At 41.8% G+C, this 22480-nt stretch overlaps 2 protein-coding genes across 2 annotated transcripts; both read left to right on the forward strand.

Moving 5' to 3' along the window:
• Positions 1 to 2398: 2398 nt before the first annotated feature.
• LOC138961041 (protein-L-histidine N-pros-methyltransferase-like) lies at positions 2399 to 11489 on the forward strand. Its single transcript, XM_070332641.1, has 6 exons — positions 2399 to 2652; positions 3747 to 3937; positions 4832 to 4932; positions 6370 to 6478; positions 6940 to 7124; positions 9118 to 11489. The coding sequence occupies exons 1-6, from the start codon at positions 2473 to 2475 to the stop codon at positions 9327 to 9329; spliced, it is 978 nt and encodes a 325-aa protein (XP_070188742.1). The 5' UTR covers positions 2399 to 2472; the 3' UTR covers positions 9330 to 11489.
• A 3221-nt stretch (positions 11490 to 14710) lies between these two features.
• On the forward strand, positions 14711 to 22087 carry LOC138961121 (uncharacterized). The gene is made up of 8 exons (XM_070332724.1): positions 14711 to 14794; positions 14900 to 14986; positions 16465 to 16671; positions 17489 to 17626; positions 17819 to 17879; positions 18691 to 18758; positions 20201 to 20298; positions 20733 to 22087. Exons 1-8 carry the CDS (start codon positions 14762 to 14764, stop codon positions 20854 to 20856), a joined length of 816 nt encoding a protein of 271 aa, XP_070188825.1. The 5' UTR covers positions 14711 to 14761; the 3' UTR covers positions 20857 to 22087.
• The last annotated feature ends 393 nt before the right edge of the window (positions 22088 to 22480 follow it).

Here is a 22480-nt window from a genome sequence, read left to right on the forward strand (position 1 = left end):
CATTGATCTAAAAAATCAAAGTGGACAACCAGTTGATTGTTTGTTTAACATTACATTGGAAATAGTTCCATAAAATATTGAGTATTAAAATGTCGAGTGGACCTACAATAGCTTATCCTGTTGCATGTTCAACTATAGAGTTGAAAGATTTAGCAGACGCTATCGACTTTGAGAGCAATGCTGAAGTTGGTGCGGTGTATGCATTCGAGTTTACAGACACTGGTCATTACAAGAGAAAGGAAATCGACGATGAAAAGAAACCAAGATTCCTCAAACTAGGTCAAATCCGTGATGTTAATGTACCTGATCCAATTGTCGATGACATATACTACATGTGGAAACATCAGAATAAAAAATGGGTACTTAGTCCTGTTATAAAAAAGATTGACTGGGAAATGAAGTTTGAATTTGTGAGTCCATACACTCTTGTTGGAAAAGACGACACATTCCGTAAGTCAATCAATGCTAAACCACTAATTGTTAGCCTTGTTCCTGCGATTAACAGCAGGGGAGAAGTTGCAGTTAAACCTTTCCATAAGAACAACTATCTCATTCACAGAAAACAAAGTGTTGAAAAGGACGCTGACACCATTGTCGATTTTATACCCAAGCTTCCAATAGGGCAGAATGCAACTATGATATTTGATATAGTTGTCAGGAAAAGGGAAGAAACCACAAACACTGTTCTAATGAGAGGAATAAATCTCAACTGGAGACCATTAAATGTTGAAGAAGTCAGAGTATTTATTGCTGTTCAAAAGGATTCTAACACAATAAAAAAACAGACGTCAAACCAAAATGTTGTTGTTAACGCAGATATAAATAATTTAACAGAAATAAGAAGTATTAATCTTACTTATCTTGATTTGATTGCTTTCTACTATACAGATAAGGTGTTAAGCAATGAACAGCTTCAAAGCTTAGCAGAAACACTGGCCAGTGAGAATTAAGATAAATATTTTATATTTTGCATTAAAAAGATGACTAGCAGTGTGAAGCTTTATCCTAATATTGATGAAAGTGCAGCAGAAAGTCAACAATTCAGACTGGCACACATTAGTAATATACAAAAACAACTAGAAGATGAATTAGAAAAATATTCTCGCGCTAGACGTAAGTACTCAACAACTTACAACAGCCTTTCTAATGCCAGCACTGGTTCTACTATCCTTGCATCAGCTGCAGGTGTAACGGGAACAATTCTGTTAGCTACCGGAGTAGGGACTCCAGTTTCTCTAATCCTAGGCGGTGTCGCAGCAGCAGTTGGTGGTTTATCATTTATAGCATCAGCTATAATGAAAAAAATTGTGAAAAAGCTTGAAAAACACGAATCCATTTCCACTCTTGCATCATCAAAATTGTCTAGCCTAAAACTGTCTATCAGTAAAGCACTTGAAGATTCAAAAGTTTCTGACGAAGAATTCAAACAGATACAAACAGACTTTGATGACTACAAAAGTAAGAAAGCAAGTATTCAAACAAAAACACGAGCTGAATATAACAAGCCAATCGATATAGAAGATCTGAAAAAGCAGTTTTTAAAAAAGGGGATTCAAATAGGACGGGAAGAAAAAGTAAAAATAGAATCACTTGTAAAGAGTTAACTATTCGTTTAGACAGTCACATTGCATGTATCAGATATAATTCTAAAAGTGAAAGAACACATGAAGTAAAGTTTGTAAATGAGAGAGCGTATTGAGCTTAAGAATGTTGTATAAGAGAAAGGGGGAATGTACGTTCTGGGTTACCGATTCCGACAGACCCGGCATTGGTTCAAAACAACCTTACTTTACTGTATTTTTTTTTGGTATGGATTTATGCAGTATTTTTCTGATTTTGTCGCATGTTTCATTTTAGTAAAAGTTTAGTCCAGAAGCCTATTTTGCGTTAATATTTAGGGTCTGTCGGAATCGGTGAGCCAGAACGTACATTCCCCCTTTCTCTCATACATATTCAGAATACTCAATAAAAACAAGATTTTAGGGGGACTAACAAGACAAGCAGGCTCTTTAAGAAGACTGCAAGCGAGCTTAATAGTTCTGTTTACATAACCTATACACATTAGAATTTCCAGGATAGAGGGGGGGAGAGAGGGGGGAGGGGGGCGCAGGACATGAATCGCGTTTTGTAGTCCAAGGGGAATAATTCCTCCTAGACTTTCGCTTTATGGGACAATGACGAGAAAGTTGCTCATCCAGCGTCTGTCTTTCAGCTAATGGGTTGGGTATGTGGATTGGGGGTAGTGGTGTTTGTAACCTGTACTCATGCACAATCTGGTAGGTATTTTAACTTGCTTACAATCCAGGAAGAACAAATGAAAGCGTGTTCTTCCAAAAGCCAACTAAGCAGACGACGGAAGATTTTCCGGAAGCTGGTCCTTGTTTCTTTTTGAAACTTCCGGCAGCATGGCGGCGACCGATAAACGGACCACGTAAACATAGACTTAGGCTGATCGTTACTGGCAAGTTTGTGATGATAACGCAAAGCTCAACATTTTTCTCTCACAAACTACCCTGGGCCGCTGTTTTCCTTATTTCGTGTGCATCAGCAATGGGTGAATTCAGCGGATATCGACCTCGAAGCCCATTCACAAGAGCAGTGCTTGCCCGTCTGCAGGAAGACACCGTCCATCGAGACAGCAAACACGAACATGTAATGTGTAGAAATAATGAGAGAGAGAGAGAAATATCTAGCGAAATATCAATGACAGTCCCTAATAGGCATCGTACCAGTGGGACAGGAACTATCATTAAACGAGAGAGAGAGAGAGAGAGAGAGAGAGAGAGAGAGAGAGAGAGAGAGAGAGAGAGAGAGAGAGAGAGAGAGAGAGAGAGAGAGAGAGAGAGAGTAATCTCAGAATTCTGGTCTTTTAAGTTTAGATCATTTAATATCATATACTGTTATTCCAAGGTGTGTTTTTATGACAATAACGGCAGCATACCACACACAACAGGAACAACAACCATTACGGCAAGACCATTATCAAAGACAGGGGATGCTGTCAAACTATATGTAGTCATCAGTCCCCTGTTTCTTTGACGCGAGATTTGGCGAGTGCATGGGGCAAGGAAGTAGCTATTTTTCAGCATTTCTCGCCATTATAGGAACGCTAGGATTTGACGAGAGTAGGCGAGCATGCCTTTGGGGTGCTTGCTACACAAGAAAAATGGCAGCTACACAGCTGCCAATTCGCTTCGCTGTTTACCGACCATGCAGTGCAGACATTATCGGTATCAACCAATGGTGTTTAATTCTTTATTTTTTGTGTAGCTAGCCATCAAACCGTTTTATATACAACAAGAAATTCCTCTGATAGGAAAAACACCCCCGTTGGTCAAAGGAAAATAACCATTCTCACTGCCACCAACTGAGAAGGTTATTTCCATTTGACCAACGGGGGTGTCCGTCTATAAGTCGTTGTATAATTTTAATCCACCAATAACTCCCTAACCGTGTGTTTGACTGGTCCCAATTTTTGTAAGGACCGTCTCAGGAATGTATAGAACCTGTTCACCAAGTTTGGTGACGATCGGTCCGTTCATTCTTGAGATCTACTTGCGAACACAAACACACAAATACCGCCACAAACACATCGAGTGAAACCTATACACACCCCTATACCGGGGGTGTAATAATACACTCTTGCTGTCTTGAATAGCGAGGGGCCAGCGGCAAGCAATTCTTGCGTGTAAGAAACACTTGTCAGATGAAGTATTTGATCGAGCTGCCATTGGTTTCTGTTTCAGTGGTATCGCGTTGACACCAGCAAGCTATCCGAGGAGATGTGTGATAGGTTTGTGCCCCTTGACCAGGATGAGGAGACGACAGAGTTCCTGGACCACTGCCTGGAGAAAAGTGATTGGATCTTCACGCAGGTCTTCCAGTCCCTGGCACAAACACTGCTCGGTCTCTTCATGACCAAAACGTCCATCAATGGGTAGGTTTTTCTGGCTTGAGGATGTTGTTGCAAAATGTGGATGAAGTTTGAATAGCATATTTTCATGACTACAAGGTGCTTAGTTGTACAGGGCGCAATGCCCCCTTTTCACTTGAAAATGAAAAGAACAAAATCCACACAATAGGCGCCTCCCAATCCCATGTATGATGTACTGGGCAAGCAAAAGGAAGTACAAATTAAAGCGGAAATATTTTCCCCCGAAATCGGCGTATGCTGCCTGAATGGCGGGTTAAAAACGGTCATACACGTAAAAAATCCACTCGTGCAAAAACATGAGTGAACATGGGAGTTTCAGCATCTGAACGAAGAAGAAGAAGAAAGCAGAAATATGTTTGTTCCTAGAAGAAATGTGCGGCGAGAACAAAGCCACTTTGCGTCCTCCCTACTCTATCAAACCCACTGTATCCACTGTGTGTCCTTGCAATTAAAAAGACACTGGCCTAGTGACCCCAGGTCAATAACCAATAAGTGCGATATTTTCAGCGTAGACCAGCTGCCTTCACTATAGCTTTATGGCCACCCAGTCAATGGCTGACATTTTCAATTGAGACTAACTCCATAGATGTGTGAGGGGGATGGTTCCAGAAGATTGTGTAATAGTAGCAGAAGGATGCAAACGACTACAGAGGGAGAGTTATATTCTTTTAATGTATAACGATGGGTACATGTGTACTCTTTCTTTAGACATAGTCATGACACAAGGGGCTACTGGTCAATAAGGTGCAGTGGTCAAAGTTGATAAAAAAAAAGCTCAAGTAGTGCACCAAAGAACATTCAAGTGTGCACATTGCTTTTTACACTAAACATCTTTTGCGCTGATAATCATATCAACTGTTCTAAATTTTGTTTCTGTTGGAATGTTATTTCTTTCAGACTGCTTGGCAGAGGATCCATGTTTGTGTTGTCACACCAGCAGTTCGAGAAGCTGCTGCGTTTATCACCTGTCAGAAAAGCTGAAAATCTCATAGACTTGGGTAAGTCAACTTATATGGGGATCTTTCTAATTCCAAGAAAGGAGGGTGGGGTTTGGGGTAGGAATAGACGACTTTTGGAAATAACTCCGTCGGGTTTGTATGAGTTGCAAAAGAGTGAATACCACACAAACTCCTTTACACATTTTCCCGACACACCCTTCACTAGTCATTGGCCCCTCCAATGTTTGTCCGAGTAAAAAGCAAGGGCTTTCACTCTTTCACAACTTCTACAGACCCAACAGAGTTATTTTTGGAATTCATCTACAATTCGTTTTGAAAAGAGAGAGAGAGAGAGTGGTGCACTAATGACCTTGGGATCATTCCTAAGGCCATCGTTGTAACTGAAGAATGATTTGGGCAGATGTGGTTGCTCTTTATAATTGTAGTGCAGGTAATAAGTGACTTGGGAGAAGTTTTTCACTGATTTTCTTTTTAAAAGGGAGACATTTTAGGCCCTGAAAAGTAAATTTATTGTAGTATGTGCCACAATGTGTGCATGTGGCTTTTTATTGGCTGGTGATGATAACACAAGCTGTGTCCCTCAGATGTCGGAGAAGAGTAACTTTTCTTCTAAAGTCTGCAAAGCCCAGTTTTGTCATTTCTTATAATTTATTTTTTAAGGTTAAAAAAAAGTGCTAGGGTTGGGAGGAAAAAATAGGGTCAGGCCAAACAAAAATATAAAAATATATAGGGTAACCCGACCAACACAATTTTTTCCCGACGTCCCTAAAACGTTGTTTTTCATTTCTCAAATTTAAAAAACCAAAAAACAAACCCTGGCACAATTTGCGAACTATACCGAGACAAACACTTTTTTTTTTTTTAAAGCCGACCTACCGACCCTATTGGTTTTTTGGCTCACGTAAGTGTAGCCTATTCGATCGTAACTTTGTCTGTCTGTGCGTGCGTGCGTGCGTGCGTATGTGCGTGCGTGTGTATGTCTGTGGTAGAAACTCTAACATTTGAAGACGTCACATTACATTGACGTCACATTATGACGTAAGAGGGTTAGACGTCACGCGAAGGAAGTACTGAAAGTCTCGGTCATTATTATTTTGAGCGGGCCGAGACTAGTTGGCAGTCGTGTCCCTGTAAGTAGGCTACATGCAGACAGACAGATCTAGATCTAGTGTCTCGCTTTCTTGCACAGTTTCACCTATGCTCTTTCTGTGTGTGTGTGTGTGTGTGTGTGTGTGTGTGTGTGTGTATGTGTGACGGAGTGATTGAGTTTGTGTTACTGTTTGTCGATTTCTTACGTGAGCCTTGATGGCTTCGCCTCTTGTTGGTCATGTTACCCTAAACCAACATATATTTTTGTTTGGCCTCAGTAAAAAAAAAAGTGCTAGGGTTGGGAGGCAAAAATAGGGTCAGTTGGGGCACCTGAATCAGTGATTTCTTTTTTTCTTGGCCTAATGCCATGACTCCTGTGTGGATCAGGTGCAGGGGATGGGGAGGTGACCAAGGTGATGGCATCCTACTTCAGCAACACGTACGTCACAGAGATGTCTCCGCCGATGCGCCGAGTTCTCTCCTATAAAGGCTTTCAGTAAGTCCATCCTTTCGTCTTTTGATGTTCAGTCTTCGATGTGTTCATTGTTTGAAGTTATGTCTGTGGTTTTTTTTAAAGGAAATTCACTACGTCTTTTGTATCGTTAAACAAGCATGTTTGTCGCATCATTAAAAACAACTTCGTATTTGCTTATGTTGAAACTTGAAATTTTGAAATCTGTTGATTTCATTTGGAAGCTGTTCTGAGCACTGAAGGCCTCACAGTTTTTCTTCACCCGGCCCATGGTGTTGAAACTGGAACCTCGTGCAAGTTTGTTGTTAAAAATATAAAGGTTATGGACGACTTTCGTAGAGTTATGGAATAATCGCCGAACTAGGGCTGTGTGAAACTATCCAATCACAACCTGCAAATCCTCCCACGTGTCTATCAGAGTAGCAATATAGACCATATCATTCAGTAGAGATTTAGGAATTTTTTCTCTATCCTGCTTTCTCCAGGGTGGCAGAGGTGGACAGTTGGGACAACGGGACGACGACCTATGACGTCATCAGTTGCTTGAACCTGTTGGATCGCTGTGACAAGCCGGTATCCATGCTCCACACCATGAGAAAAGTTCTGCGGCCTGACACTGGCAGGGTCCTAGTGGCTTTGGTCATTCCTTTCAGACCCTACGTGGAGTTTGGTACGAGGCATTCTCAACGTCTGTACAGTGGAATCTCCCTTTTAATTAAGACTTTAAAAAAAAACTGGGAAAATCAGGTCTCAAAGGGGGAGTCTTAAAATGGGGCTACATTTACACAGGTTGTGAACAAGAACTCTGAGAAAACAGGGTCTTAACACTTTCTAGCCCACCAATGTTGACCAAGTTTTTTTTTAGCCGAGACCAGCTGTGCTGAAGCAGGTCACTCAGAATTGTAGTAACTGTGTATCAACACGCTGGAATGCAGGCGTTAGATGGACGTTACAGGGAGCGACTGAAGCTAACAGTCTGAGCAGATTTTATCCGTACCTGGTCAGATAGAGCCATATGAGTGGGTACAGATATATCCGTACCTGGGAGACAATGAGTTAAAAGAGGGGTTCCACTGTAGTGGCAGGGATCTGCCTTTGGGAAGGATGAATGTGTTTGGATCTTCTTCTTCTTCTGCGTTCGTGGGCTGAAACTCCCACGTACACTCGTGTGTGTTTTTTTGCACAAGTGGAATTTTACGTGTATGACCGTTTTTTACCCTGCCATTTAGGCAGCCATACGCCGTTTTCGGAGGAAGCATGCTGGGTATTTTCGTGTTTCTATAACCCACCGAACTCTGACATGGATTACAGGATCTTTTTCGTGCGCACTTGGTCTTGTGCTTGCGTGTACTCACGGGGGGTGTTCGGACACCGAGGAGAGTCTGCACACAAAGTTGACTCTGAGAAATAAAGCTCTCGCCGAACGTGGGGACGAACTCATGCTGACAGCGGCCAACTGGATACAAATCCAGCGAGCTACCGACTGAGCTACATCCCCGCCCGTCATGTGCTAAGACGGGCACAGCTCCGACCTATGGTGTTAAATGAGTCACTGGACAAATGAGTAATTAAGAAATAAATGAGTGAGTAAAGGAATGTGCAGATGAATAAATGGTTGCATGTTTGATGCAGAATGAGTCCATGAGTTGCTGAACAAATGAATCAGTGCATTAGAGAATGAATGAGTAAATGAATGAATTAACTGGTGCATGAACAGATGATCAATTCAGTAGCCTGTTGACTTTTTATATTTAGTCAAGTTTTGACTAAATATTTTAACATCGAGGGGGAATCGAAACGAGGGTCGTGGTGTATGTGCGTGTGTCTGTCTGTCTGTGTGTGTGTGTGTGTAGAGCGATTCAGACTAAACTACTGGACCGATCTTTATGAAATTTGACATGAGAGTTCCTGGGTATGAAATCCCCGAACGTTTTTTTCATTTTTTTGATAAATGTCTTTGATGACGTCATATCCGGCTTTTCGTGAAAGTTGAGGCGGCACTGTCACGCCCTCATTTTTCAACCAAATTGGTTGAAATTTTGGTCAAGTAATCTTCGACGAAGCCCGGGGTTCGGTATTGCATTTCAGCTTGGTGGCTTAAAAATTAATTAATGACTTTGGTCATTAAAAATCTGAAAATTGTAAAAAAAAATAAAAATGTATAAAACGATCCAAATTTACGTTTATCTTATTCTCCATCATTTGCTGATTCCAAAAACATATAAATATGTTATATTCGGATTAAAAACAAGCTCTGAAAATAAAATATATAAAAATTATTATCAAAATTTTTTTTTCGAAATCAATTTAAAAACACTTTCATCTTATTCCTTGTCGGTTCCTGATTCCAAAAATATATAGATATGATATGTTTGGATTAAAAACACGCTCAGAAAGTTAAAACGAAGAGAGGTACAGAAAAGCGTGCTAATGCTATGCAGCATAGCGTAACCACTACCCCGCTCGCGCGCTCTTCTTGTCAATTTCACTGCCTATGCCGTGAGCGGTGGACCACGAGTATACGGTCTTGCTGCGTTGCATTGCGTTCACTTTCATTCTGTGAGTTCGACAGCTACTTGACTAAATATTGTATTTTCGCCTTACGCGACTTGTTTATAACTTCTTTTGAAAATGGAATAAAAGTGAATGTATTTATTTCCTAGATTCTGAAGATCACGTCCCCACAGAGAACCTTCGGATCACAGGCGCGACATTTGAAGAACAAGTCGCACAGCTGACGACGGGTGTGTTTCAACCAGCCGGCTTTGAGGTTGAGGCCTTTACTCGAGTGCCGTACTTGTGTGAGGGAGACTTGAAACATTCCTTTTATGTCCTCAACGATGCACTGTTTGTGTTGAAGGCTGTCAAGAGCTGATGTTCAATCCTCGGGTTTCAAATCGGGGAAAAGAATTCCTGAGGTTACTGATCTTCTGACCACAGCTTAGGTAACAAATCTAGTCAAAGATCTGTGTTACTGTGTACCTGCAAATATGAGGCCTTCCAATGAGAGGACATCTCCGAACAAAGGACACCTTCTGTTGTCCTTTGATATACAGTGGAACCCCCCTTTTAAGACTCCCCCCCTTTTAAGACCTCGCTTTTTCAGACTTTCTGTTCTTAACCTCTGTAAATTTACCTCCATTTTAAGACCCCCTCCCTTTTAAGACCTGATTTTTGTAGATTTTTTGAGGTCTTAAAAGGGGGGTTCCACTGTATTAATTTGAACCATATATAATGTCACGAAACAAACCTGCAGTGTAGGGTCACTTTAGGTTTGTCCCAGAGAGTGTTCTTTTATCATAGGGCCCGGTAACTCAGTTGGTAGAGCACTGGACTTGTGATCCGCTGGCAACGGGTTTGAATCTTGGCGGGGCCGGACATGGGTCAACTTATGTGCAGACTCAAAAACGGTATCCATGTTCCTCCCCCGTGTCACCACAGTGGCTCGTAAAAGAGAGAGGGGGCCCGGTAGCTCAGTTGGTAGAGCACTGGACTTGTGATCGGAAGGTCGCAGGTTTTAATTCGGGCCGGGACGGACAGGGGTCAACTTTATGTGCAGACCCAGAGACGGAAGCCATGTCCCACCCCCGTGTCATCACAATGGCACGTTAAAGACCTTGGTCATTCTGCCATAAATGCAGGTGGCTGAATACACCTAAATACGCACGCACCTGAGTAGCGCGACTCTGTTGCTGCTAGCTTTCCAGTGTGAGGAAGTGACCCAAGTTTCCTAGCGATGGAACAATAAAGTAATGAAAATTAAAATAAGATTAAAATGTATCTGTATATCTGGAATTCCTGCAGCAATGAATCACGTGTGTGTTATGGACAGTTGAAATAGTGTGAAACGTAATGATTGCTGCTTGTGCTGAATGCTGTGGAACACCTCAGGGAGATGTGCTAAGTGATTCTGACAATGGCAGCTGAGCAATGTTGGGAACAAGCACATACAGTGGAACCCCCCCTTTTAAGACCTCCAAAAATCTGTGAAAATAGGGTTTTGAAAAGGAGGGAGTTTTAAAAATGGGGGTAATTTTACAGAGGTTATGAATAAAAGTCTGAGAAAACAAGGTCTTAACAAGGAGGGAGTCTTTAATTGGGGGGTCTTAAAGGGAGGGTTCCACTGTGTACCTTTACCGTGGTGCAGGGCTATCAGCCACCAGATTGGCATGTATGGTATTGATATCTGTTGTAGTTCAACAATGTTGAGTTGGTTTAATAGACAATATTTTGTATAGCATTCCACAAAAGTTTAAACGTTGCTGTTCTTCTTCTTTTCGATCGCCGATCACATTTGGAGTCCAGGTCTTGAGATATAATTAGTGGTCCTCTGCAGCGCAGCCACTGGCCCGTACAGCTTGTTGTGCAGGGACTCCGGCAATGGCCAGATTTCCTCTCTCAGCACCTGGTGGTTCCTGCAGTCTCGTAGGATGTGGGCCGTGTCCTGCTCTGCTTCTCCACAAGAACACATGGGGGAGGGCACAACATGCAGCTTCCCGTGGAGATGCTGGTTAAGTCTGTTGTGTCCCGTTCTCAGGCGGAAGATGACCACCTGCTGTGGTCTGGATAGCAGGTGGTAGCTGTCCTGTGGCTGGGGCGTCCTGTGCAGAGACTTAATGATGGTCTTCATCTCTGTCAGGCTCACAGGGTTGTTCTCTTGCTCATCTTCTGCACCCAAACGTTGCTGTTTATGTCACTGCTTTGCAAGCATGCAAGCCTTGCAATTCTGAGTATGACACATGTTCATCAAATGGACAACCAAATGAACAGTTGGTGCTTAATGAACTTGACATAAGGAACAGATTGGAGACTGAATATCTAGCCCTAAAACAGAGCTACGCCATTTTTGTTCTGTTTCGTTTTGTTTGCATCTACCTAATCTGGTAGGCAGTGTGCTGACGAGTAAAATGACTCATTGGTTAGGGTTGATTGGGATGGTACATATATAACATTCTTGACCCCCCCCCCCTCCCCAATGATTAAATGGGTAAGAGGGTTGATTTTGATGGAACATGTATCACATTCTTGAACTCCACCCCCCACCCCCCCCCCCCCCCCCACCCCAAATGATGAAATGGGTAACAGGGTTTATTTTATGGTACATGTGTGTGTGCGTGTGTTGCTGAATATCATTTTGGGTGAGTCTCGCTTGGTTTTCCTTTGTTAACAAATATGCACGCCTGTGGACTTCGATGTAGCTTCCTGGGAAGATTTGTCTTCTTTCCTCCCTTTTTGCTGATCATTTTGGTCGGTTCTACATTATTTGTGTCAAAGAAATATTCTCTTCCTTTGAACAATCATTGCCTCTTCTTTTTCTTGTGTTTTTCATTAAGTGATTCAGTAAGTACTGTATGAGATAGAGTTTTCTGACATATTTGAAGAAGTGGTTAGGGCTGCATCCTATCCATTGTCTTTAGATTTAAAAATGTGTTGCTGGGATAAATCCAGAAACAGATGAATTGCTAATGTTCCAAAATCCAGATTAAAAACAAAACAAAAAAGGCACCTTTATTTTGTTGACAGAAAAAATAATTACTTGTTTTGTACTTACCTTTCTTCTTTTGATTCTGTTGTTGGGATAGATCTATGGAGATTCTTGCATATTCCGTGGGTGTTTTTTTGTGTGTGTGTGCTTTTTATTTGTTTTGAAGTGGTAATGTTGCCTTTACACACTTCAACATTCATGAAATGCATGGCAGCTAAATGAAATGCAGGAATGTTGGGAGTATGTTGTTTTTCATGTACATTCCTTTGTAAATGTAACCAAATTTGATACTCAGCAAAAAGATTCAACAAGCAGGGAGGAAATGATAAAAACAAAACGGCAACACAACATAATTTAACCAACAGCTAGACAGTACTCAGTGGAAATTTAATGAACGAATGAGGTACATGTATATATATATATATATATATGTATACTAGATGATTACCCGCTTAGCCGGGTAACGGCTTCGCCGGGAAGAAGTAGAGCCGAATACCAGGCTGCGCTGGGACCCGGCCGGCGAACGAAGGAAAGGAGATAAACGCGCAAAACACTGGAGACCTTCTAAAAATAGTAACGTGCAGTGACCTTCTAAAAATAGTAACGTAGTAACGGGAATATGGATTGACGCCACACGGAGGAAGAGAGATAATCGCGGCTGAAAACACTGGAGAAGATAAGGAAGAGTTACTGGTAGTGGATCCAGACCAAAAAACAAACAAAATCGGTTCAGCGCGCACAGCGCGCAGCGCTGAGAGCACGTGTTGAAATATCTCATCGATGAGGTTGTGTCCAGGGTGTAGCTGAATACGGTGTCCAAATTTGAAAAAGATCCACCGAGAACTTTGGCCGTGCATCGCGAATAGACAGACAGACACTAGTCGTATATATATATAGATATATATATTTTTATATAAAAGTAACGCCAGGGATCCCGCAGTGGGGCACTGCGGTTATGAAATTAAAGGCCCCTCCTGTTTTTGGAACCGCAGGAGCTTTCTAGTTTGCTGTTAGGTAGATTTTTGGTTCCTCTTTCCTGTCATGCTCTCTTTTTCTTCATGAATTCTTTTCTTTTTTCTGCCTTCTTGCTCATTCACCTGTATTTTTTCCAAAAATCTCTTCTCTTGCCGCTTGTCTCGCGATTCATGTATAGTTTAATCTGTTAGTGTTCTGATGTAAGTCCAGCAGTAGATAGGTTAAGCCTATTTTAACATACTGGAAACTGGTAATCTTCCAGTAGGTATTAATTTAGTTTTACTAAAGCCTGCTGGGACACAAGTAATGGGTTAGTGCATTTGTAAACAGGAATCGCTTGACAAGTGGCCCCCTTCATCCCCCCCTTCCTCGTCCTGATATGGCTCTGCGTAGTCGGCTGGACGTTAAGCAACAAATAAACAAACAAACAAACGCCAGGGAAGTAGGGGGAAGAATTTACCCGATGCTCCCCAGCATGTCGTAAGAGGCGACTAACGGATTCTGTTTCTCCTTTTACCATTGTTAAGTGTTTCTTGTATAGAATATAGTCAATTTTTGTAAAGATTTTAGTCAAGCAGTATGTAAGAAATGTTAAGTCCTTTGTACTTGAAACTTGCATTCTCCCAGTAAGGTAATATATTGTACTACGTTGCAAGCCCCTGGAGCAAATTTTTGATTAGTGCTTTTGTGAACAAGAAACAATTGACAAGTGGCTCTATTTCATCTCCCCCCTTTCCCCGTCGCGATATAACCTTCGTGGTTGAAAACGATGTTAAATACCAAATAAAGAAAGAAAGATATAAAAGTAGAAGCCAAGCACAGATGTATTTGATTGTGTCCTTGAAATGAACCAATAGTAGCTCAATTTAAGTTATTTGTCAAGTTTCTTCCACTGTTTATGGGATATGGTGCATGTCATAGCCGTCTTCAGTACATTGTAATGCCAAATGTGTTTTGTTCAAACAGGTTGTGATTTCTGTTTCCATTACAATTCAGGCTACTAGATTTTATATTTCTCCTCACCTCTGCATAAACATGTTGATATTTCTTTGGATTAAAGCTAGGTATGGCTTCATTTCCAAGTTTCTGTGTGTGTGTGTGTGTGTGTGTGTGTGTGTGTGTGTGTGTGTGTGTGTGTGTGTGTGTGTGTGTTTGAGAGAGACTATTTAGAAAATAAACACCAAGTTCCAAAGACTTTCGGCCACGCCCTTCTTCAGTGAAATGAATGTAAGCAAACAATGACGTAAAATTCTTGATTAAAAAAAGAAAAAAAATCGTCATGTAAAACGTCACAGCCAAACGTCATAAGTTTCGTTCTCTCTCTCTATCTATCTATCTATCTAATCTAATCTAATCTAATCTCTCTCTCTCTCTCTATTTCGTTATCTCTCTCTCTCTATTTATCTCTCTCTATCTATCTCTATCTATTTGAGAGAGACTATGTAAGTGTATTTGTGAGAGAGACGATGGTGCGATAGAGTGTGTCTTGTGATTATGTCTGCTTCTGTGTGTGTGTGTGTGTGTTTGCGAGCAGTCGAAGGGACGTAATCAATGTATGTCACATTTGCGCTGTTATTGTAATTATCTCCCTTGTCTTACTGTCGTAAAACTAAAAACATATCTCTTAGTAAATTTTCTTTTAAAACACTGATAGAACATTAAATTGATATCCTTCACGTTCGGCACGTATAGTTATGGACTACTTTAAGGTTAATTTAATGTCACATGAAGGCAGCTATTCTTGAAACCATAGATACACATCTATGTTGAAACGCAAAGCGTTCTGATTCCGTTCGCCAAGAATCGTTTTTGGCACCAATGGCAGACGAAAGTAGTGTTTCAGCGAGATGAATTTGTGTCTCGTGAGAATACTATGCATTGTGAGTGCAGAACACCTTTTCTTTAAAGTTTTAGCAATGCAAAGAGTAGCACAAAGACCCTGCTGTATTGTTTGTGTGTTTTCACGGCGCGTTTATCTGTTTCAGGGGATCTTTCTGGTTGAGTCTGCAGTGTCTTCTCCGAGAGGATGCGACAGAGGCCGGTCTCGACTTGTGCGCAGAGTGGTGTACGAGGTTGGTATTGTGAGATGTTTTCTTTCGTCCTTTCAGTCACCTTAGTAACACGTATAACGCGTGTGTAATTGGTGAAAGATTGATGGTATTGTTGAACTTTAGCGTTGTAAATTTATAGCTCACGAGTCGCATTACACTGGAATTTATCCCCGAGTACGCTAGTACTAGGGCTCAGCAGACTTTAATTGTCTGTGTGTGTGTGTGTGTCTCGACTTAACAGCTCATTGCTGGGAAACTACTGGGCGCAGCTCGTTTAAAAGTTGATACACTAACTTGATAATAGGTCTGATTGATCGTATTAAAACTTCATAATATTACCTGGGACCTAAATGCGAAATAAACCACAAAAAAACGACTTGGCGGTGGGAGGAATTCGCGGTGCAACAGCCAGCCAGGCAGTCTGATAGAACGGTGCAAGGTCTCGGCCAACCAAGACTATGGCATACTCGTAGCAAAGCCGCCGAATGGTACCGTAAACCAAGAATAGTGACGTAATTACGTCACGGTCGAAAGTCTTTGACGTCAATGCCTCCCTGTAGTCTTTTTCTCTCGCGCGGTGTGTGTGTGTGTGTTCTCATTTTGTGCACATGTGTTAGTGTTACTGTTTGTGTGTGTGTGTGTGTGTGTTCGTCGCGATATAACCTTCGTGGTTGAAAACGATGTCAAACACCAAATAAAGAAAGAAAGTGTGTGTGTGTGTGTGTGTGTGTTTGTGTGTGTGTGTGTGTGTGTGCGTGCATGAGTCTGTACTCGTGTGTGTGTGTGTGTGTGTGTGTGTGTGTGTGTGTGTGTGTGTAAGAAAGAAAGAGAGAGAGGGAGGGAGAGAGAGTGTGTGTGTGTGTGTGTTTGTTTGTGTGTGAATGTCTGAAGAGTACCGCTCGGGTCCAGCGCGAGCGTTTTTTATTTTAACTATTAAGCCTCCAATTTGCAGAACCTGCTCTTGTATTTGTAAGCATAACAAGTCATTTTAGATACCTTTGAAGTTACGGAATGATCTGTACAGATGCCTCTCATTTACATTGCTTCATCGGGGTCAATATGATAATAAATTATTGATAAATTTGTACAACTTAGTTCAGAAAGGAATGAATCTTGATCAAGTTACTTGCTCAATGTAGTGCTTATTTAGGGACAGAGTTTGAAGACAGCGTCTTACTCGCACCTGTCTGTTAGTAACCCTGTTCTGAACTGCTTGTTTACTCGTGTACAATTGCTGTTCCTGAAACAGGTGTGGATACCCCCCTCCCCCTCCCCATTATGGATCAAATCCCTGTACATAGTTTTAACCTCCCCACCTTTCTAATCTCCCTGTTTGCCGGAGCTAGCCACTCTCGGTAACAGTGACTCAACCGCAGGACTCTGAGACGTTCGCAAGAACCCAGTCCTCTACGGAAGAAGAAGAAGGAGAACAAGAACAAGAAGAAATCAGTCTATTTATTTATTTCCAATTCCTGTGAATTTTTCTGTTACACTTACAGAAGGTGCTGCCAGCCTTTTCAGCCATGAACACGGAGCTGTCAGATGAGTGTGTAGTTTCACCTGCACGAGATCGCTACCGCACGCAAGAGATGCACAAATATGTGCAGGAAGGTACCAAATGGTACTGTGGTTTCTGCGGCAAATCCTTCGTCAACGAGCACTTTCTGGATCTGCATTTTGACAACAGGCATACTGATCACCTTGAGGTAAGATACAGAGTAACCCCCCTTTTTAAGACCCCCCAATTTAAGACTCCCTCCCGTTTAGTTTTAAGACCTTGTTTTCTCAGACTATCTGTTCAGAACCTCTGTACATTACCCCCTCTGTACATTTACCCCCTCTGTACATTTACCCCCTCTGTACATTTACCCACCTGTATATTTTACCCCCTCTGTACATTTACCCCCATTTCAAGACCCCTCCATTTTAACTTTAAGACCTGGTTTTCTCAGACTTTTGAAGGTCTTAAAAGGGAGGTTCCACTGTCCATGTATACATGTACAACTTTCTCTTTTCTTGATGGCAGTGAATCACTGAGTGAGGGAAAGGACTGTACGTAGAGGAGCTGATGTTTACATTTTTCTTAATGGGCTTTTTGTTTTATTATTCATCAATTTTTCATTTTTAGCATGGATCTTTTTCTTGACATTACAAATGCTCCTTGCTTGAGGTGACTGTGTCTTTCACAGAAAAGACACAGATCTGCTTTGGTGTTCTTTTTATCCTGACATCTGCATACTAAAAGACCCCCCCCCCCCCCCCCCCCCAATTGCAGGCTTTCTTCTTTTTAAGACGTTATTTAGATGTTCGGTTTAACTATACCCTCCATTTAACTATACCCTCATTTTTTAGACATAATTTTCTCAGATTTCTGGAGGTCTTAAGTGTGTAAGGGGGGGGGGGGGTCCACAGTATATTAACTGTATTGGCCTTTCACAGAAGTGATCAAGCTCCATATATGGGCAGAGGGAGTCTGCTACAACATTTTGTAACCCCCATAAATACATCATTGTCTTTTCCCAGGAGGAGAATGCGCTGTGCCTTGCTGACGAGTGTGAAGTGTTTCGCTGTGACATCATTGGCGGTTCGATCACAGCAGACTACTGGGATATTGCACTCTGTCTGGAGGATGACATGACGAGTCTGCATCGTAAATGTGAGGTGAGTGAGTCAACAGCAGACAGGGGCCAACAAGTTGATTTGATGCAATGTCTGATTCTAGCTGAACTTAGGGTTAGGGTTAGGGTCCCTTCTTCTCCACACTGCATTCATAATTATAACTGGGGGTCTTTATCTGAATTTTAAACACAACCACTCTCAAATGTTCACTGTGTCTCCTGACTTATGTTTCAGTCCATGGTACAGACTTGTGTTCCGTCGGGACTGACAGTGAATGAAACTCGTTCTTTGACAGGTGAGATCAACGGTACTAATACTACTATGTCTCTCCATTTGATTCGAAGTGTTTGTCTGCGATTTTGATAGTTAGTCGAGTTGCTCGGTGTTGTGCTCTTTCCCATGCATGGTTACCCATACACACTTAAATACATGTCTACTCATTCAGAGTCAAACACACATTGACTCGCACACAAACTTCAAGGATCATGGCAACACATTCAACCAACTCTCTTAGCAGAACAACAGAGTAACATTTCAAAATATTTACTGATATTGATAAGAAAAGAAGATCATGGAATTAAATAAAAGTCACCACATAAAATGATTAAACTCTCACACCCCTTGGAGGATAACAGCTAGCACATTCACCCCCTCCATACGAATCGGATCCTGAAATTGTGTCGCCGTTCACATGTCCATGGAACTAACCAGACTATCCCCAAAGTTGAATAATTCCTTCAAAATTCTCTGTTGATATATATCCATAAAATTGACCAGAGAAGTCCTTGAAGTTAGGTTGACTGTACAAACAAAAATTCACTCTGGAGAAAGTTCACAGAGGTTCTGGTGAAAGTTCATATCTCTTCTTCTCACCGCTGGCACTGAAGGTTCTCAACCTAAGTGGTCACTTACTCAACATTTTCAACCAAATGCTCTTCATATTCTCAAGAAAAAAGATCACTAATCCATTCACAACCAGTCTCTTGTCACTGTGCCTCCATAAACTTCACAATTCAAACTTGGCAATTGATTCTCACTGGCTGTAGACCTATAACCTATACCATGGTGACTTTGGATTTAATCTGACTTGTGTGTTTGTGTTTCAGAAGTGACGATACAGGAGCTTTGTTCATACCTTACCTGTGCCAAGTACTGGGAGATACCTTTTGAATCAGTAAGTCAAATACCTTTTTTTGCCAATTAGGTGCATCTGTTCATAGACCAAATAGCCTGGACCGCCAACTCGTCACGTGACCCTTCAAGGTTACGACGCCGCCTTTCAGGGGCGCTTAGCGTCCGGTTTGAAAGGCCAGCGATTCGAAGACAGTGAAAAGAAAGCACGCTCCAGTTATTTGTGACAATGCCGGGAGGTGACAATGAACTGGATTTTCCAAAACTCCAAAGTAAACTTAACAAAACTCATCGAAAAACATGTTCCATATGCACTTTTGCTGAGTTTATTTTAGCATTTTCAGAACTTACCTCGGCAACTTCGTCCATGTTTACAATCAACACCGGATATCACGTCCCCCTGATTTCTGAAAGGCTTGTAAGCGTAGGTTCCTAAATGCGAGAGGCCGCTACCTAGAGAGAAAGAGCGGAGAGAGAGCCAGTTGGCGGTCCAGGATAAATGGTCTATGATCTGTTTTATTTCTGTCAGGTACCTATTCCCCTGCTGGAACCTTTTCTATTACTGAATTACATTTGTGGAGGGCATAACACATCGACTCTGCTTGGCTGAGCTGTAAACTTCTACATGTTTAAGTGTGTGTGTGGGGGGGGGGGGGGGGGGAAGTCCCCCCCAAAACAATGTCCAACAGCATCAAGTGCCAAATCTTAACTCATCAGTTTAAAGTTGTGATTTAAAACAAAGCAAATAATGTGATTGCATGTAGCAGAAGCTGGCTGTCAATGCCAAAATAAAAGTGCGACAAAAGCCTATATGGCAGGCTGTCCATACCAGCAGGCTTAATTCATTTCTATTCAAAGAGCTGATGTCTATCCAAGAATTACAGTGGAACCCCCCTTTTAAGACCCCCTCCTGCTAAGATCTTGTTTTCTCAGACTTTCTGTTCAAAACCTCTGAACAAAGTCTCGGTTCTGAGAGATAATACGAGTTTCTATCTCAGTTGACAGTCATTTTCACTCGGTTTGCACATTTGTTGTCTTCGGATATGCTTCGCGACTCGACATTCGAGAGAACTGTGTAATTAGTTGTACACGCACAAAACGGACAATACAAAAACTGACGCGGAAATGACCATGTCGGCTGAGGGATGGAAATAGTGAGCCATCCTATTGATGTGGACATTGCGTAACGTTTTTCGGTTTCAAAATTGTTTCCCATTCCCCCCAATCCCCCCATCGCAATGAACTTCTAAGTTTTGGCGAATAAGCTTTCTGACGTCTGACTTCTCTGTAAAATTACCCCCTTTTTAAAATCCGATTTTCTCATATTTTTGGAGGTCTTAAAAGGGGGGTTCCACTGTATTGTAAAGATGGTCAACGCTTCAGAATGCAGACAAATTTGAAATGTTGAACATTTAGCTAGTACTTTTATTGTGGTTGATCCACAGTCACAGTCTGAAAGCTGTACCGTACCTTTGTTTTTTGCAGGGAACGTCTGGGGGAATCGCAGGCCTGTACATCATTTTGACTGTGCTGGTCACGTTTGGCATTGTCATCTATTACTGCATCTTCTACACATACTTCTAGTGAGTCAAATCTGAAAGAGATAGGCTGCTAAGGTTCCAAAATCAAAACTAGATTTGAAAAAAGAAAGGTGCATGCATGGGACGTTGAGTGAGATACAATGCAAAAGATTCCCATGAATCTCATGCAAGAATATATGCGTACACACACACACAGACACACACACATACCCACACTCGCATGCAAGATGATTTCATGCAAGATTCATCAAGGATTCTGAGATAAGTTCATTATTTGTACCATAAGTGCGTGTCCACTTCAATGACCAGTGGGTCGACATACTGTAAATGTAACATTTTGTTTTGTCAATAATGAAACGTTCCAATAATCTACAACTCTTGTTTTTGGATTGTGTTTATAAGTCAAATGTTTGGTCACACCTTCTAAGCAGAGGTCACAGACTATGTAGCTCAAATGTATGTTATTCTTGTTGCAGCACGGATGCATTTTCGGACTCCATGGCGTACGATCCAGCACCCCGAATCAAGCAGAAAATCAAACCATTCCAACCAGATCTCCGGCAGCGGCCACGCCCCTTCCCCTCACCTCACCCTGACTGAAAGTGTCTGTGCATTTGTACATGTGTATGTACAGTTGTACTTGCGATGTGAGGCCCGGTTGAAAACGACGTTAAACACCAAATAAAGAAAGATGTGAGGCCCCTCTAATGAGAGGACACCTCCCTTGAAAGGACACCTCCCTTGAAAGGACACCTTTGCAGAGATGGGATTGGAAAATGTGAAAAAATCCTGGCAGGGGTTCGGGGGCTGCCTAAGCCCCCGATGGGGTTCAGGGGCAAAGCCCCTGATGGGGGTCAGGGGGCAACGCCCCCTGAAGCTGAAGATTTTTTAAGATTTCAGTGTTAAAAAGTACACAAAAACATGCATTTATTACACGAATTTGTGAACTTTCAATTTATGCTTGAATAAAGAAACAAGCTTTGGTATCTTTACCACAGAGCTAATATTTTAAAGTTTTTTTTATTGTTAGTTGTTTTTTGTGAATTGAAAGATAAATTTATATCTTTCTAGTCATTGTGCTAATAATAACGACAAACAAAACAAAGCTGTACTATTAGAAGTCGAACATTATTTACAAGAATTTTTAAATTGGAAAAAAACGCCGAAAAAAATGAAAAAGCAACACTTACCACAAAGCAGGTACTATTTTGGACACCAGCACAATCACCAGCACCAGGCAAGTCAGTGGTCTTTAGAAACAGGGGTGTAAGTGCAACAATAGATACGTTCAGAAGATTGCACTAGTTTCTACACAGAAAAAAATGACGGATTTGATAAACCAAAATGATACACTTTCGAAAGTAAGCATTCTCGTTGTTGAAGTCTAATCACGCTTTGCCTTTTTGGTCACACTGTCTTCATCTGATGCAGGTCGCTTTCTCGGGTTCAAATTCCTCGATCGATCTTAGAAATTGCGTCACCGAGACGAACATCAACTTCAGTTGCCTTTCCATTGAGATCAACTTTTACAGTGACGATTTCATCTAACCAAGCAAAGTTCCATGGGTTTGACAAACCCTTGTCAACATCGGTAGCCAACTGCTCCTCAGCCTTCGTGATTTTGCGGAAAGTCATTTCTTGTGTTGTTACTTCGAGACAAACTCAAAGAAAATTTTGAGATTCTCACGTGTGTGCGCTGCGAACAGGGATTGGAAAAACGGAAGTTGCCAAATGAGAATACACCAGTTGAGGATTCGGTTTCCGATCGATTTACGGATAATTTCGTTCGCCGAGTCGAAGGGAAAACCAAACAAAAACGACTCACCCCCCCCCCCCCCCCCCCAAATTTTCTCAACGGATTTGGATCGATCTCAAAATCGATCCTTGGCGATCCCAAAAATCCGGAAATCCGGAAAAATCCGGGGAAATCCCATCTCTGACCTTTGGTTGTCCCTTCGTATATTATCATGACCAAAGTATACCTGTCATGACAGGCCGTCTGCAATGTAGGGACACTTTTCGCTGTCCTTTCATCACGGGTACCACTGTATTGTGTATATGTATGAGTGACGGGGATGGAGTGTTTGTCTGTGTGTAAGAGAGAGCGAGAAGTGAGGAGTGTGTGTGTGTGTGTTGAATGTGCAGGGGTTAGTTGTGTGTGTGAGAGAGAGAGAAAAATTGAGTTTTTGAGAAAGAGGAAGCGTGTGTGCGCACGCTCACATGT

Source organism: Littorina saxatilis, linkage group LG1 (assembly GCF_037325665.1).
Source record: "Littorina saxatilis isolate snail1 linkage group LG1, US_GU_Lsax_2.0, whole genome shotgun sequence".
NCBI classification, from domain to species: domain Eukaryota; kingdom Metazoa; phylum Mollusca; class Gastropoda; order Littorinimorpha; family Littorinidae; genus Littorina; species Littorina saxatilis.